At 33.7% G+C, this 13,627-nt stretch overlaps 1 protein-coding gene across 1 annotated transcript in view; it reads right to left on the minus strand.

The window, feature by feature from the left end:
- Positions 1 to 13,627, minus strand: part of SYCP1 (synaptonemal complex protein 1) — a gene marked incomplete at both ends in the record, with an annotated part of 96,090 nt that overhangs the window by 37,331 nt on the left and 45,132 nt on the right. The window contains 4 exons of the mRNA XM_080916005.1: positions 2,869 to 2,950; positions 7,558 to 7,628; positions 9,377 to 9,494; positions 12,434 to 12,537. Of these exons, the coding sequence (XP_080772131.1) occupies positions 2,869 to 2,950; positions 7,558 to 7,628; positions 9,377 to 9,494; positions 12,434 to 12,537 (375 nt within the window). The remainder of the gene's footprint in view (positions 1 to 2,868; positions 2,951 to 7,557; positions 7,629 to 9,376; positions 9,495 to 12,433; positions 12,538 to 13,627) is intronic.

Below are 13,627 nucleotides of genomic sequence, written 5' to 3' on the forward strand. Positions count from 1 at the left end.
AGGAGTGTAATTCAACTAATCGCCAAGGAAACTATCTAAAAATATTTATAATTTCAATATTCATCTGGAAACTTTTTATTAGTAAAGTGAAATCCAACTGCAGAAAACAGAAATAAGCTAATATACATCATATATTTAACTTCATGCCTAACTACCAGTATTTTCTTTTTAAAAAGATTTTTCTTATTACTTTGAATTATGTGTAGTGTGTGTGTGTTTGTGTGGGCCTGTGCACATGAATGCAGGTACCCATGAAGTTCAGAGGAAGATGTCAGATCCCTGCAGCTAGTTATAGGCAGCTGTGAGTTTCCAAACAATATGGGTGCTGTAGAACTAAGGTAGTCTGTAAAGAGCATTACTTGTTCTTTAATGCTTTAGCCATCTCTCCAGTCCTCTTATCACTAATATTTTCTAAACTAATAAAAAGTTATTACAAATTATACTTTAAATTCTTCATGTTCCCCTCCCACCCCCTCTCATATGTGTTTTATACATGCTTGTATGCTGTACATGTAAAATATGTTCTCTAGCTGAGCTTGAAGTTTATCAATTTATTTAAGCTGGCTAACAAATGAATTCCAGAGATAACCTGTCTCTGCCTTCCCAGAGCTAGGATTCACACTTTGTGCCCTTGTGCTCATGTTTTATGTGGGTGCTAGGAATCTGAAAGAAAGTCCAGTGACTGGCCCAAATTGGGACCCCATCTCAAGGGGAGGCTCCAAGGTCTGGCACTCTTACTGATGATATGTATTTACAGACAGGAGCCTAGCATGGCTGCCCTCTGAGAAGCCCAACAAGCAGCTGACTGAGACAGATGCAGATTCTTGCACCAACTAATAGTCTAAAGTCAGGGTCCCCTGTGGTTCAATTAAGGAAAGGCTGGAAGAAGTTGAGGAGGAGTGTTGCCCCTTAGGAAGACCAGCAATCTAAACAAACTGAACCCTCGAGATCTCTCAGACAGGCAGGCAGCTTATACTAGCTGGTCCGAGGTCTCCAACACATATAGCAGACAACTGCCTGGTCTGGCCTCAATGAAGACCCACCTAACCCTTGAGAGACTTGTGGCCCCATGAAATGGAGAGAACTGGAGGGGTGTGTGGGTGTGGGGGGATATTCTCTTGGAGACAGAGGAAGAAGAATGGGATGAGGAACTGTCAGAGGGCAGAATGAGAGGGGGGATGATGACTGGCTATAAAAAAGATTAAAGATAATAATAAAAAATAAAAAGAACTTTAAGTCTCTCAAGAAAAAAATCAAAAAAAACCGCCTCAGATAATGGATAGATCTTCCATGCTCATGAGTTGGTAGGATTAACATAGTAAAAATGGCCATCCTACCAAAAGCAATCTACAGATTTAACACAATCCCCATCAAAATTCCAGACATAATATTGTTTAAATCTTCATAGGTTTTCATACTTTCAGTGATTTCTCAAATAATTTATGGCTTTTTAAAATTATAGCTGTCTCCTGAGAGGCTCTGCCAGAGCCTGACAAATACAGAGGCAGATGTTCACAGCCAACCAGTGGACTGAGAACAGGGTCCCTAATGGAGGAGTTAGAGAAAGGACTGAAGGAGCTGAAGGGGTTTGCAATAACAATACCAATCAACCAGACCCCCTAGAGCTCCAAGAGACTAACCCACCAAACAGAGTACACATGGAGGGACCTATGGCTCCAGCCACATATGCAGCAGAGGATGGCCTCAATGGGAGGAGAAGCCCTTGGTCCTGTGACCGACCGTTCAGTGTTCCAGTGTAGGGGAATGAATGCCAGGGCAGGGAGGCAGGAGGGAGGAAGGGGGAGTGGGAATGAGATAGGAGAATCCTGGAGGGGAAACCAGGAAAGGGAATAACATTTGAAATGTAAATAAAGAAAATATCTGATAAAAAAATAAGAAAATTTGTAATATTCTTCTACATGTTAAAACTCTATCTTCTACTAATTTCTGTTATGCTTAAGTTGATTGATGTTCCTTCTACTAAAAAGTATACCCAAACTTAGTAAGTTTTGAGCAATAAAATACTATACTGTATAACCATGTGGCATGCTTTATATTCTCATAGTTTTGTGATATCTTATTTCAACTTACTGAAACCATGTTCAAGGCACAATACACACTTTTTAATATATTAAATATTATCACAGCATTTTAGTGGGTTGGCCCAATGCTGCTTGTATTGTAATGTTAATTTGGGTCTCCCAAAACTGCCCCAAAGACAAGAGAGTCCTCACATGAGACACTGAGAGACCCAATCTCAGTTAATTCTTGATTGGTAAGTAAAGATGCCAGCAGCCAACAGCTGAGAAGAGATATAGGTAGGATTTAGATTTTCCTGGGCTTGAAACCAGGAGGAGGAAGAGGAGAGAAAGGAGAAAGGAGCTGCCATGGAAGAGGAATAACATGCAGAAGGGAGAAGGAGAGCCACAATGGAATATCTAAGCCATAAAAAAACATGGCCATAGGGCTGGAGCAGCCAATATGGAACACAGAAATTAGTAAGTTGTGACTCAGAGTTATCATAGGAAGTGAATTCTAACAGCATGGAGGGTGTTTTACTTTTGTATATATGTACCACATGTGTTCAGTGTCTGCAGAATCCAGAAGATAGTATTATATCTCATACAATTAGAGTTTCAGACAGTTATAAATCATGTGCGTGCTGAGAAATGAACCTGAGGGTCCTTGACAAGAGCAGCAAGTGCTTTTAATGCCTAAGTCATCTCTAAAGCCTCTTTTAACCCATATTTTAAATGTTAATAGCTTAGTACCTAGATCACTAGTTATTTATAAAATACTACATCACTTTGTCTTATTACTTTTATAAATTAAATCTTTGAATCTAATTTGTTGTTAAATATAACATACATTTTCTTCACTCTTGTCCAATTTACATTTAACTTCATCTCCTTGTTGTATGAACTCTTTTCTTACTGATTCCAGTTCATCCCTAAAAGAAAATGCAAGAGAAGAACATCATAATTCAAACCATATTTTTATTTTATCTCCTAAGAATTTTTAATGATTATTTATAAATTTTTTGGTTTGAGTTTTCATTTTGATTAGTAACTTTTTATACATTAATAGGCACATTTCTATTCCCACATTTAAGTTACTATACACATTTATCTTTATATGCATTATTGTCATCAGTTTCCTACTTTTAAAACCTATAGAAATATTTCATTTTCATATTCTTGGTCATTCTAATGTTCATAAAAAATTTACACAAGTAAATTTAAAATATAAGTACAATTTATTTTAATGATATTTACATATACATGTATCATTGTACATGTTCAGAGAATCTCTAGAAATGTAAGAGTAGTGATGCTTTGGGTAGGGAAAACTGATAGCAAAAAGGCAAAAGGTAAATGAAAGATACTGTTCTTGATCCATGTGCTCCTTTGGCCTTTGAAATTTTGTATTTATACATTAATTTTTTAATATTTTCATTAAATTATTGTATATTACAGATGAACATATTAGTGATTTTTCTCAGTGGACACTTGAAGATATTTTTCTACTTGTTTTCCTGTGTATCACTATTATACTGGTAATCAGTAATTTGATCTTTCAAAAACTGAATACAGGATATAATTTTCTTAAAATTTTTTATATTAATTTATTTATTTGCTTATTTATTGAGAGAGACAGAGAAAAAGAATGTATACTTTCAATAGCACATGTATGGAGGTCAGAGGACAACTTCTAATGGTCAGTTTTTCCTTCCACCATGTGGACTCCAGGAATTGAACACTTGGCAGTGAGCACCTTTACCACTGAGATACTGCTAGCTTTATTCTTTGAATACAAATTTATAATCAGTATGTTCACTGTTCATAGATAATTCATATTTAAATGTCCATAAGTCCATACTAAATGTAGATATTCAGAATATATTACTCAGATAATTTAAATATTGTTTTTAAAACAACTATCTTGAGCTAAGAAAATAGCTCAGTGGATAAGGTGCTTCCCTTGCAAACATATGGACCTGAATTTTATCTCTACAAACTACATAAAAGAATAGAAATTATTAAGGCATAGTTGTAATCCCACTGCTGGTGAGGGAAAAAAACGGGTAGAACCCTAATGACTGCTTGTTGGCCATTCTAAACTACTTAGTTCCAAACTAGTCATATTTCAAATCCAGACAAATAGTATAGTGATATACCAACAGTCTGATATATGAAGAATATATCTAATATATGAAGAATGACATCTAAGGTTCTCTGGCCGCTACACAGTCACATAGTATGCATACATGACATACACAGGCTCTTGCTTTAGGAGTAGTAGTACACACCATAAATTCCAGCACTTATGAATCTGAGGCAGGAAGATCAGTTAAAGGCCATCCTGAACTATATATATACTTGGTCTCAAAAACTAAGTGAATGAATTTAAACATTTTTAAATCATAGGGAAAAAACAGCTTCTATTTAAAGTATGCTTTCATATTTTAAGCAAAAAAATAGTACAGTGGTTTAATCCTAGATATCTAATCTGTAAATAACAACTGCTTCTGAAGAAGAAAGGTAAACAAAATGGCAAAATCAATCATGGGCATGACAAAAGATATTTTTTTTAATCTGGAAAATAGTTAACAGCAAATTTATTAAGCAATGACTGAATCAAGCACCATACTCACCTCTACTCACAATACCTCATATTATCTCCAAACAATTCTGTATTTGGTCTAAGGGTTTTAAATAATAGTTTGCAAAAGCACATTCTTTTCTTTTTTTTTTTTTTTTTTTTTTTGCAAAAGCACATTCTTTGAACAAACATAGGAAACAAAAGTTTCTATGTAATTGTAAACAAGAACATACACACAATATCTGAAAAACATCCAAGATACCAATGGATTTAAAAAAACTTAAAATACACGGGGGTTGGGGGGGAGAGATTGACTGAGAAGATAATAGTGAAACTGCATAACAAGCTAGGCATGGAGTTCATGCCTACAACCTCAGAAACCAGGAGGCAGAGATAAAGAGGATCATTATAAGTTCAAGTCCAGCCTGGTCTACATAAGGCCCTTCCGTTAGGACCTATGAACTATCTAGCTTTGGATTCTTGGCCTTGTTAGTGGTGCCCGATATGAGTTCTAAAGTCCTTAAATCCAATCAAAATGTGGCAGGTTACTCCTGTAACATTCATGTCACTATTATACCAGTGGGTATATATAGTCAATAGAGTCACACTGGCTAGCATCTCCAAAAAAAGTACCCCATCACTAGCTATGGCCTTATTATTTACTAACTTGAATTGTCTAGCATGGCATTGTGTACCATTATAAAGAGCTCCATTTAAATTCTTTTTGTATGTGTATGTATTTTAGGAAGCTCCTATAGTAGAAAGTTTTCATATGACTTACTAAAGGTCTTTAGTGTCTTCGTTCTTTATCCTTCTTCTTAACTCCCTCCTCTACCCCACCCTCCTCCAATGCTCATCCTACTTAACCCTCTTTGTCACATTGTTCCCCTTTCTCTTTTATCACTCATTCTATCACCCCACCCCTAGAAATCCCTCCAACTCATAGTCCCTTACTAGATTCCTGACCACTGTGTGTATTCCAAATGAAACATACATATCTAAAGATTCAAAGCTAAAAGCTACATATGGGAGAAAGCATATTATAATTGTCTTCCTGGATATGGTTTACCTCACTCAGGATGATCATTTCCATCTCCGTTCATTTACCCTATGAATTTCATACTTCCTTTCTCTTAATAGTTGAATAATACTCCATTATGTGAATATATCATATCTTCATTATCCATTTATCAGTTGGTAGGCATGAAGATTAGGTTCCTACTATTATTATTATGCTAAATACATTATTAAATTGACTCCTACAAACTTAATTAGACCTATAATTAAGTATAACAGTCTATCCCATTAGAAAAGCTTCTCTTTGTATAGATGACAGTTAACACACAGACCCCCCCCATAACTGGTCAATGTATGGAGAATAAGAGACTGCAGAGTACTCAGCCCTAAATAGAACATCTCTATCATACACCCTCTGCCCAGGCTAAACATTCATTGTGGAAAGAGTAGAAAGATAGTAAAAGCCTGAGATGGTAGATGACAGCAGGGAAACAAGACACAAAACAGGGCAGCTGCATATATGAAGTCATAGTGATTATAATAGCATGCCTAAGACCTATGCAAGCTCAAGTCAGACAAAATCCCAGCATAAACAGGAGATGCAGGCACAAAGTCCCATCCCTAGTTTAGGAGCTATTGGAAACTGATGGATGCTGTGAGAAGGACAGTAAATTTTCTTTTAGGGTGTCACATTTCAGGGGTTAGCCACACATGAATATCTGGGCCACACAAATTGGAACGAATAGGTTTAAAGAAAAACAAAAGATGACATGATGTTTAGTAGATAAGAAGATCTGGGTAGATCTAGTGGTAATTGAGGGGATGGGGGTGAATATGGTCAAAATATGTAAAAAATTTAAAAGAATCAATAAAATAATATTTTAAATGCCATATCAAAATAAAATAATAAAAATACCATGTTATAAATTTCTAAATGTGGTTGCAAGTAACTGTTGATTCAAATATTTGTATAATTTTAAAAGAAAAAAAAAGTATGCATCAGTATACAAATTTTGAAAGAATAGAATGTGAATTTAGGAAGACAAAAATATTTAAGTATAAAAACATGGTATGAATTCACAAAAGAAAAACAAATAGAAAAATTTAAAACTTCTGTAAGTAAAAAAATTGCCTAAAATTAAAATTTCTATAACAAGTTATAAAAATTCTATAAATAAAATAATAAATAATTGTTATTTTAATGTTTAAGTAAATGGTAAATGATAAATCCCATAAAATATTAAACAGTATTTGCAGATAATTTTACAAAAAAAATAATTATAGGCAAATTAAAAAAATTCCTAGTTTATATAAAATGTAATGACTGCAAATTATGAAAACTGTTATTTATATTTTAAATTATCAATAAATTAGTGATACTACCAGATAACAATTCAAACACTTTGGAAACAGAGCTTTCACATGATCTTGGCTGTATTTCGCAATTTACAATTAATAAAAATTACTAGAAACCAGTTAATTACCAAGTCACTGAAATCATTATTTCTATGATCTTATTAACAAATTTTTAAAAAATGTTTTTCTCTCAAATTTCAAATAAAGAAAATACATGTGCACCTTGTTTACTCGGTATTGTTAACAGTGAAAAGTACAAAACAGTAAATATCCCAAAATAGTTATTATTACATATACAAGTATATTATTATTTAAAAAATCAAGAAATATAATGTTGAAAATACTAAATGTAAATATGAAAATTTTTTATTCTAAATTTTTAGGTACAGTTAGTATAATTTTTTAAGCTTTAAAAAATTAAGATTTATGATGCTTTAAAATAATTATTGAACTATAAATTTATTATAATTTTAGACAGGATTTAAAATCATTAAATTATACCTAATATTTTCACTTTATACAATAGTCAACAATAAAAAAAGGAATTCTAAAATTCTTTTTGAGAGAGAGACAAACACTTGCCTTAAATGCATTTCATTTTCTTCCAAATTTTCTATTTGTTTCAACATCCTTTCTTCTTGCTTTTTGCAATTCTATAAGGATAATCAACAATGCTTATGTTAATCATTCTTCTTCAACAGAAATATAAGTGAAATTAATATTTAAAACCGTCATTTCTCAACATAAATTTTATTTCATTATAAAAAAATAAGGTAAGTGTACTAATTATTTTTTGATCAACTTAACACAAATTAAGAGTCAAAAAATGCCTCCATAAGACTGACCTGTAGGCAAGTCTGTGAGACATTTTCTAGACTGATGATTAATGTGGGAGGACTTAGCCCATAGACCCGTGCCACCCTGGGCAGGTGTCCTAGAGTCTATTTAAAAAAAAAAAAAAAAAAAAAAAAAAAAAAAAGTGGTTGTACAAACCCCAAGAAGCAAGCTGGTAATGAGTACTTCTCCAGGGCCTCTACTTTAGTTCCTATTTCAAGGTTAGTGCCTTGAGCTCCTGCCTTGACTTCCCTTCATGATGGACTATGCTTGAGATATGTAAGCCAAATAAACCTCTGTGGGCCAGGCTGTTTCTGCCCTCACGGTATTCAGGCACCATTAATTGTGAGGGTTTTTTTTTTTTGTTTTTTTTTTTTAAAAAACAACTTTATTTTACAAAACAAAGATAAATGTACAGATTTTAAACATTTTTTGCTTAAATTGTGAGCGCTTATGGGAAGGAGGCTCGTAAAACAAATCCAGACGATATTCCATAAACAGCAGCTCTTTTTATTCCAGGGTAACAGGGGCTATATAAACCTTGGGGAGTGGGTAGAAGTTTTTCAATGACAGTTAACATTGTGGGATAGAGCTGAGGAACTGGGAATGCTTTATTTGCATGAAGAGGGATTCTGGGTACTTAAACCTGTAATTTGACTAAGAGGCTAATATGACCTCTCCAAGAATGGAGGTGGGGTGTTGTGATGTATGCAAACTGAGAACAGGAAGGGAGCCATCCTTATTCCTACTGATTTCAAGGTGAGATTTCAGTCTCAAGATGAGATTTTTTTCAAGGTATTATACTTCTTGACCTACTTCTTGCTTCAGGCCCATTCTACTCAGTTGCACTAACCTACACAAACCTACTTCCCCTGACCCAAAACTACTTTCTTCATAGGTTTTATCACAGAAATAGAATGCAAGCTAATAGAAAGCTATTTAATTTGTATAATTCTAGTTTACAGACTTGTATTGATAACAATCCTAATAATATATAGCAGTTAATAAAATGTTTAATTTTCCAGTGGTACTTTGAGGCTTTTATATGTTACTTATAATGTTTCATTAATCATTAACTACAAAATTCATAATTTCTATTTCAAGAACCAAAATCAATGTTGTTCTCTGACAACTTCTCTTCCATAAAGGCAGAAGTGAACTGATGAACTCAAATAACACTTTATCACATTATCAAAATATATGATATACTATTTTACTTAAAATATTAAAACAATATTTTTATACTAATTCATATGTTCTTGAAGAAAAATGACAAGATTATTCATTATTATATCTGCCACAGAAATCTATGACTAAATACAATGTTACTAAATACAACTGTTAATGCTTAAAATTATATTAACTTCATATATTGGTGGTCTATTTTTTGTTGTCCAGGATCATCATATCACACAATACTATGCAGCTTTTCCTCCAAAAATTAAAAAATCAACTCGGAAATAATGAAACTTTTTAAGCTAAAAGGGTATTCAGTGATCATATATTTTCAAGTCCTTCTAATTTTGAAGGTAAGAAAGCAAAGTCACTGATAACTCTGTCAACTCACAATGATATCTTCTTGGTGTTTCTTGAGTTCTAGGTCCTTATCACTTGCTTCTTGTACCAATTTTTTTTTCTCAAGCAAAAGCATGTCATGGCTTGCAGTTAATTCAGTAGTCTTATGTCTATTTAAAAAAAACATATAAAAAGAATTAAACATGACATATAAAATTTAATTCAAAATAATCTTAATAAAAGGAAAAGGCAGGATACAAATATTGGCCATTAATTCTTGAAGCAAAGTTATAATTTCATGCTGCTTCATTATATCATTTGTTCAAATATATATTAATTATTTCCATATTAACATTTCATGTCACATTCTCAATACTCTCATTCCTTCTAAAAATATGAAGCACACATTTTTCAAATTGTTTTATATCTAATATTCTATTTCAAACTTCTGAAACTTGAATTAGAATAATAGTCCCTGAGGCATGAGCTATTTGTAACTAAAGGCAACCATTCTTACAAAGTCGCAAATGTTCCATAGTGAAAGAGATATTACTGTTACTATTAGCTGAAACCAGTATCTATTTTAAATAAAGGATATGTAGGATGTGGCAATACCAAATTATTTCAGAAGCATCTACTGCTTCCTCCTACTTAATAATACTGGAAACTCAGCAGATAAAATAGAGGCATTTTTTTCCTAAGTAATGAGAGACTAAAGAGCAAATATAGCAAGAATAATGTAAGTTGGTACTAAAATATAAATAACCACTCCATTCTTATGGGGATTTTTAATGAAGTTATCTAGATCTCCTAAAAAAAATGTTGAAAGAATATCAGAAGGAGGGAATGGAGCTACAAGAAAAAGTGAGTCTTGGAACTCATGATGTAGACTAAGATGGCCTCAAACTCACAGCAACCCTTCTTCCTCCATGTATATTGATGCCTATATGCAGGTGAGGGCAGGCACAAGATAAGACAAGGCCTGTGATTGGACAGTAGAAAGGAGGGCAGGCACAGAGTTTTTGAGAGGCAAATAGAGAGTAGTGAGAAGAAAGGAAGATGAAGAGAAGGATGACTCAGATCCATGTGGCTTTAAATAGCCACAGGTAGCTATGAATATCTTATAAGGGATGGATTATTGCATGACAATTTGTCTTATCTAGGTGGGCAGTTTATATCAATATTAATTATCTCTGAGTTTATTTTATGAATGCTTTGTGGAGAATTTACTGATATAAATCTAATTGATAAATTACAAGCCTTTAGAGTTTTGATTTTACCAGGTTACTGAGAATTGTGACTGAGCAGAGTCCACAGCAAGACAGGTGGTGTTGCATGGGGCTGGCATGGCAGCAACCTGCCAAGAGAATTAGCAAGCTGGGTGGAGACATCTCAGGAACTCTCTGGGCCAGAGATTCTGATGAGATTAGAACACCCCCACTGACCTGCCAATGCCTGGCATAGTCTGGCCTTTTTTTTTTAATTTAATATGGCAGCCACCTGCCATGGGAACTAGATGGGTAGCCACTGCTGGGCCTAGCCATTGAAGAGATCACTGCTGGGGCCAGAGAGTAGCCAGTGGTAGCGTGGTTTGGTGAATTGTTTACATGTTTTAATATTTACTGCTACACATCACCCTCCCAAATGTTAGAATTCCAGGCATGAAGCATCATACCTAATACTTTACTTGCCATTTTTTTCTATTCCTGAGAAGCAATCAAAGGAAAAAATAATGTTTACCATCAACATGCATTTAAATTTACTTCTTTCCTCATGATAAATCATTACCAAACAAAACTTCTGAATAAGTGCAACCCTTCCATTGAATATTTGGGTAACACTAGAAATAAATATTTACATTGAAATTTTATCAACATATCTAATTATATTTATGGAAAACTAAATGCCTCCCCAAAATTAATGTTAGACCTTCTGTATTCCCTATTCATCTAGAGATGAAACTGTTCAGGAAAGTATGTTTGGACTGAGCATATAAACTTCTTGCCATTATTTCCTGAATGCAGTAGAACAAACATTTTTATAGAATTTATATATATTTAGTACTATACGTAGTTTAGAAGTGAGCAAACATCCAGAGACTGCCCCACCTGGAAATCCAGCCCATATACAGCTATCAAACCCAGACAATGTTGCTGATGCCAAGAAGTGCATGCTGACAGGAGCCTGATATAGCTGTCTCCTGAGAGGTTCTGCCAGATCATGACAAATACAGAAGCAAATGTTCACAGTCAACCATTGAACTGAGAATGGATCCTCAATGAAGGAGTTCGAGAAAGGATTGAAGGAGCTGAAGGTGTTTGCAACCCCATAAGAACAACAATACCAACCAACCAGAGTTCCCAGGCACTAAACCACTATCCAAAGAGTACACATAGATAGACCATGGCTCCAGCTGCTATGTATCAGAGGATAGCCTTGTTGGGCACCAATGGGAGGAGAAGCCCTTGGTCATGCTAAGAATAGATGCCCCAGTGTAGGGAAATGTCAGGGCGGGGAGGCAGGAGAGAGTGGGTAGGTGGTACAAGCAGGGAGAGAGAGGATGAAACAGGGTTTATGGAGAGGAAACCAGGAAAGAAGTTAACATTTGAAATGTAAATAAAATATAGCCAATAAAACACACACAAATTATCAGGAAATAAATGAGATTAATTAAGCTTAAAAAAATAAAAGATGAATTTCAAAAAAAATGAGCTAAAACTTAGTTGAAAGAGGCTATGTATAGTTTATATAAGTACTGTGCTGTTTGTATATAGGACTTGAGAATCTGCAGATTTGTTTATGTTCAGAATTTCTTGAACCAATGCTCATAAACACCAAGAGAAAACTATACACTGATATGAAATGATTTAAATTTGTTATTTATTCTATTACATAAATTATACAAATCTTCCTAACACAAAGAAAGTTATTCACTACAAAGCACAGTTCTTGAATTTATAATTCTCTTTTGCTTCGGCTTCCTGAGTATTGAGATTATATTTGTGCACCACCACTCAATTTCAAATTCACTGATATAAATAATAAACACTATTTACTTTTACCATAAAGCTTAGTAATTAAACTGTATATAGTTTGGTGAAAAACGTACTTCTCTTTTTCAAGCTCAGTTTTTATTTCTTCAACCTGTTTTAAATAATGCTGCTCACTTGTTTTAGTGACAGTTACTTGTACTTCCAAATCATGGACTTTTTTCTGTAAAATAAATGTATATATTTATGACAGATATTCTATCAGCTTTTTCTTCATATAAAAGTCACAGGGTGGGTATGGTGGCACAATCCTGGAAACTCAAGAGGCAGAGGCAGGTAAATTTCTATAAGTTCAAAGCTACCCTGGTCTACACAGTTCCAGGAAAGCAAGAGCTCCGCAGACAATCTCAAAAAAAAAGAGAAAAACTAAAAAAGATATGGTTGCTCTAAGTAATCAAGCAATACAGTGGAAAATTTGGCAGGATATTAAAAAAATATTTCTAAGACAGGGTCTCATTCAGCACAGGCTAGTCTCAAACTCACTGTGTAAAATGAGGTTGACTTTGAACTCTTGATTTTCATGCTTTTCTCTCCAAAGTACTAGGATTTTATATATATATATATATATATATATATATATATATGTATGTATGTATGTATGTATGTATGTATGTATGTATGTATGTATATGTATATATATTTTTTTAATTTAAGTAGACAATGTGATAATCACTTTAATTTTTAAAATTAACAATGACAAATTCAGGGCTGGAGAGATGGCCCAGAGGTTAATAATTATAACACTGATTGCTCTTCTGGAGGCCCTGAGTTTCAATTCCCAGCAACCACATGGTGGCTTACAACTATCTGTAATTGGATCCGAAGTTCCAATAAAACATAAACATAAAATAAACAGATTTAAACTTACAATGACAAATTCAATACAAGTAAATTATATTTTGACATCCTAAATCTCAGGCCAAAGTTTACACATAATTTTTAACCATTTTATTCTACCAAGTAATTAATTCCAATTAAAATTTTATATTACTTTTGTTTACCGTTAGCTAATTGGTTTTTGTTTGTTTTCCTGAGACAGACTTCAACCATATAACCCTAGATAGCCTGGAACTCTATTCAGAGCAGGATAGCCTCAAACTCACAGAGACCAACTGCCTCTACCTATAGAATATTAGGATGAAATAGTGTACCACCACTACACTGGGACTAAAATTCGTTATTAGTAAGGAAAAGTATATTAGTGTGGTCAAACACTGTCTTACAGACTAAGATGTGCTTACTATTATAAAAAA

This window comes from Micromys minutus (genome assembly GCF_963924665.1).
Source record: "Micromys minutus genome assembly, chromosome: 4".
NCBI lineage: Eukaryota > Metazoa > Chordata > Mammalia > Rodentia > Muridae > Micromys > Micromys minutus.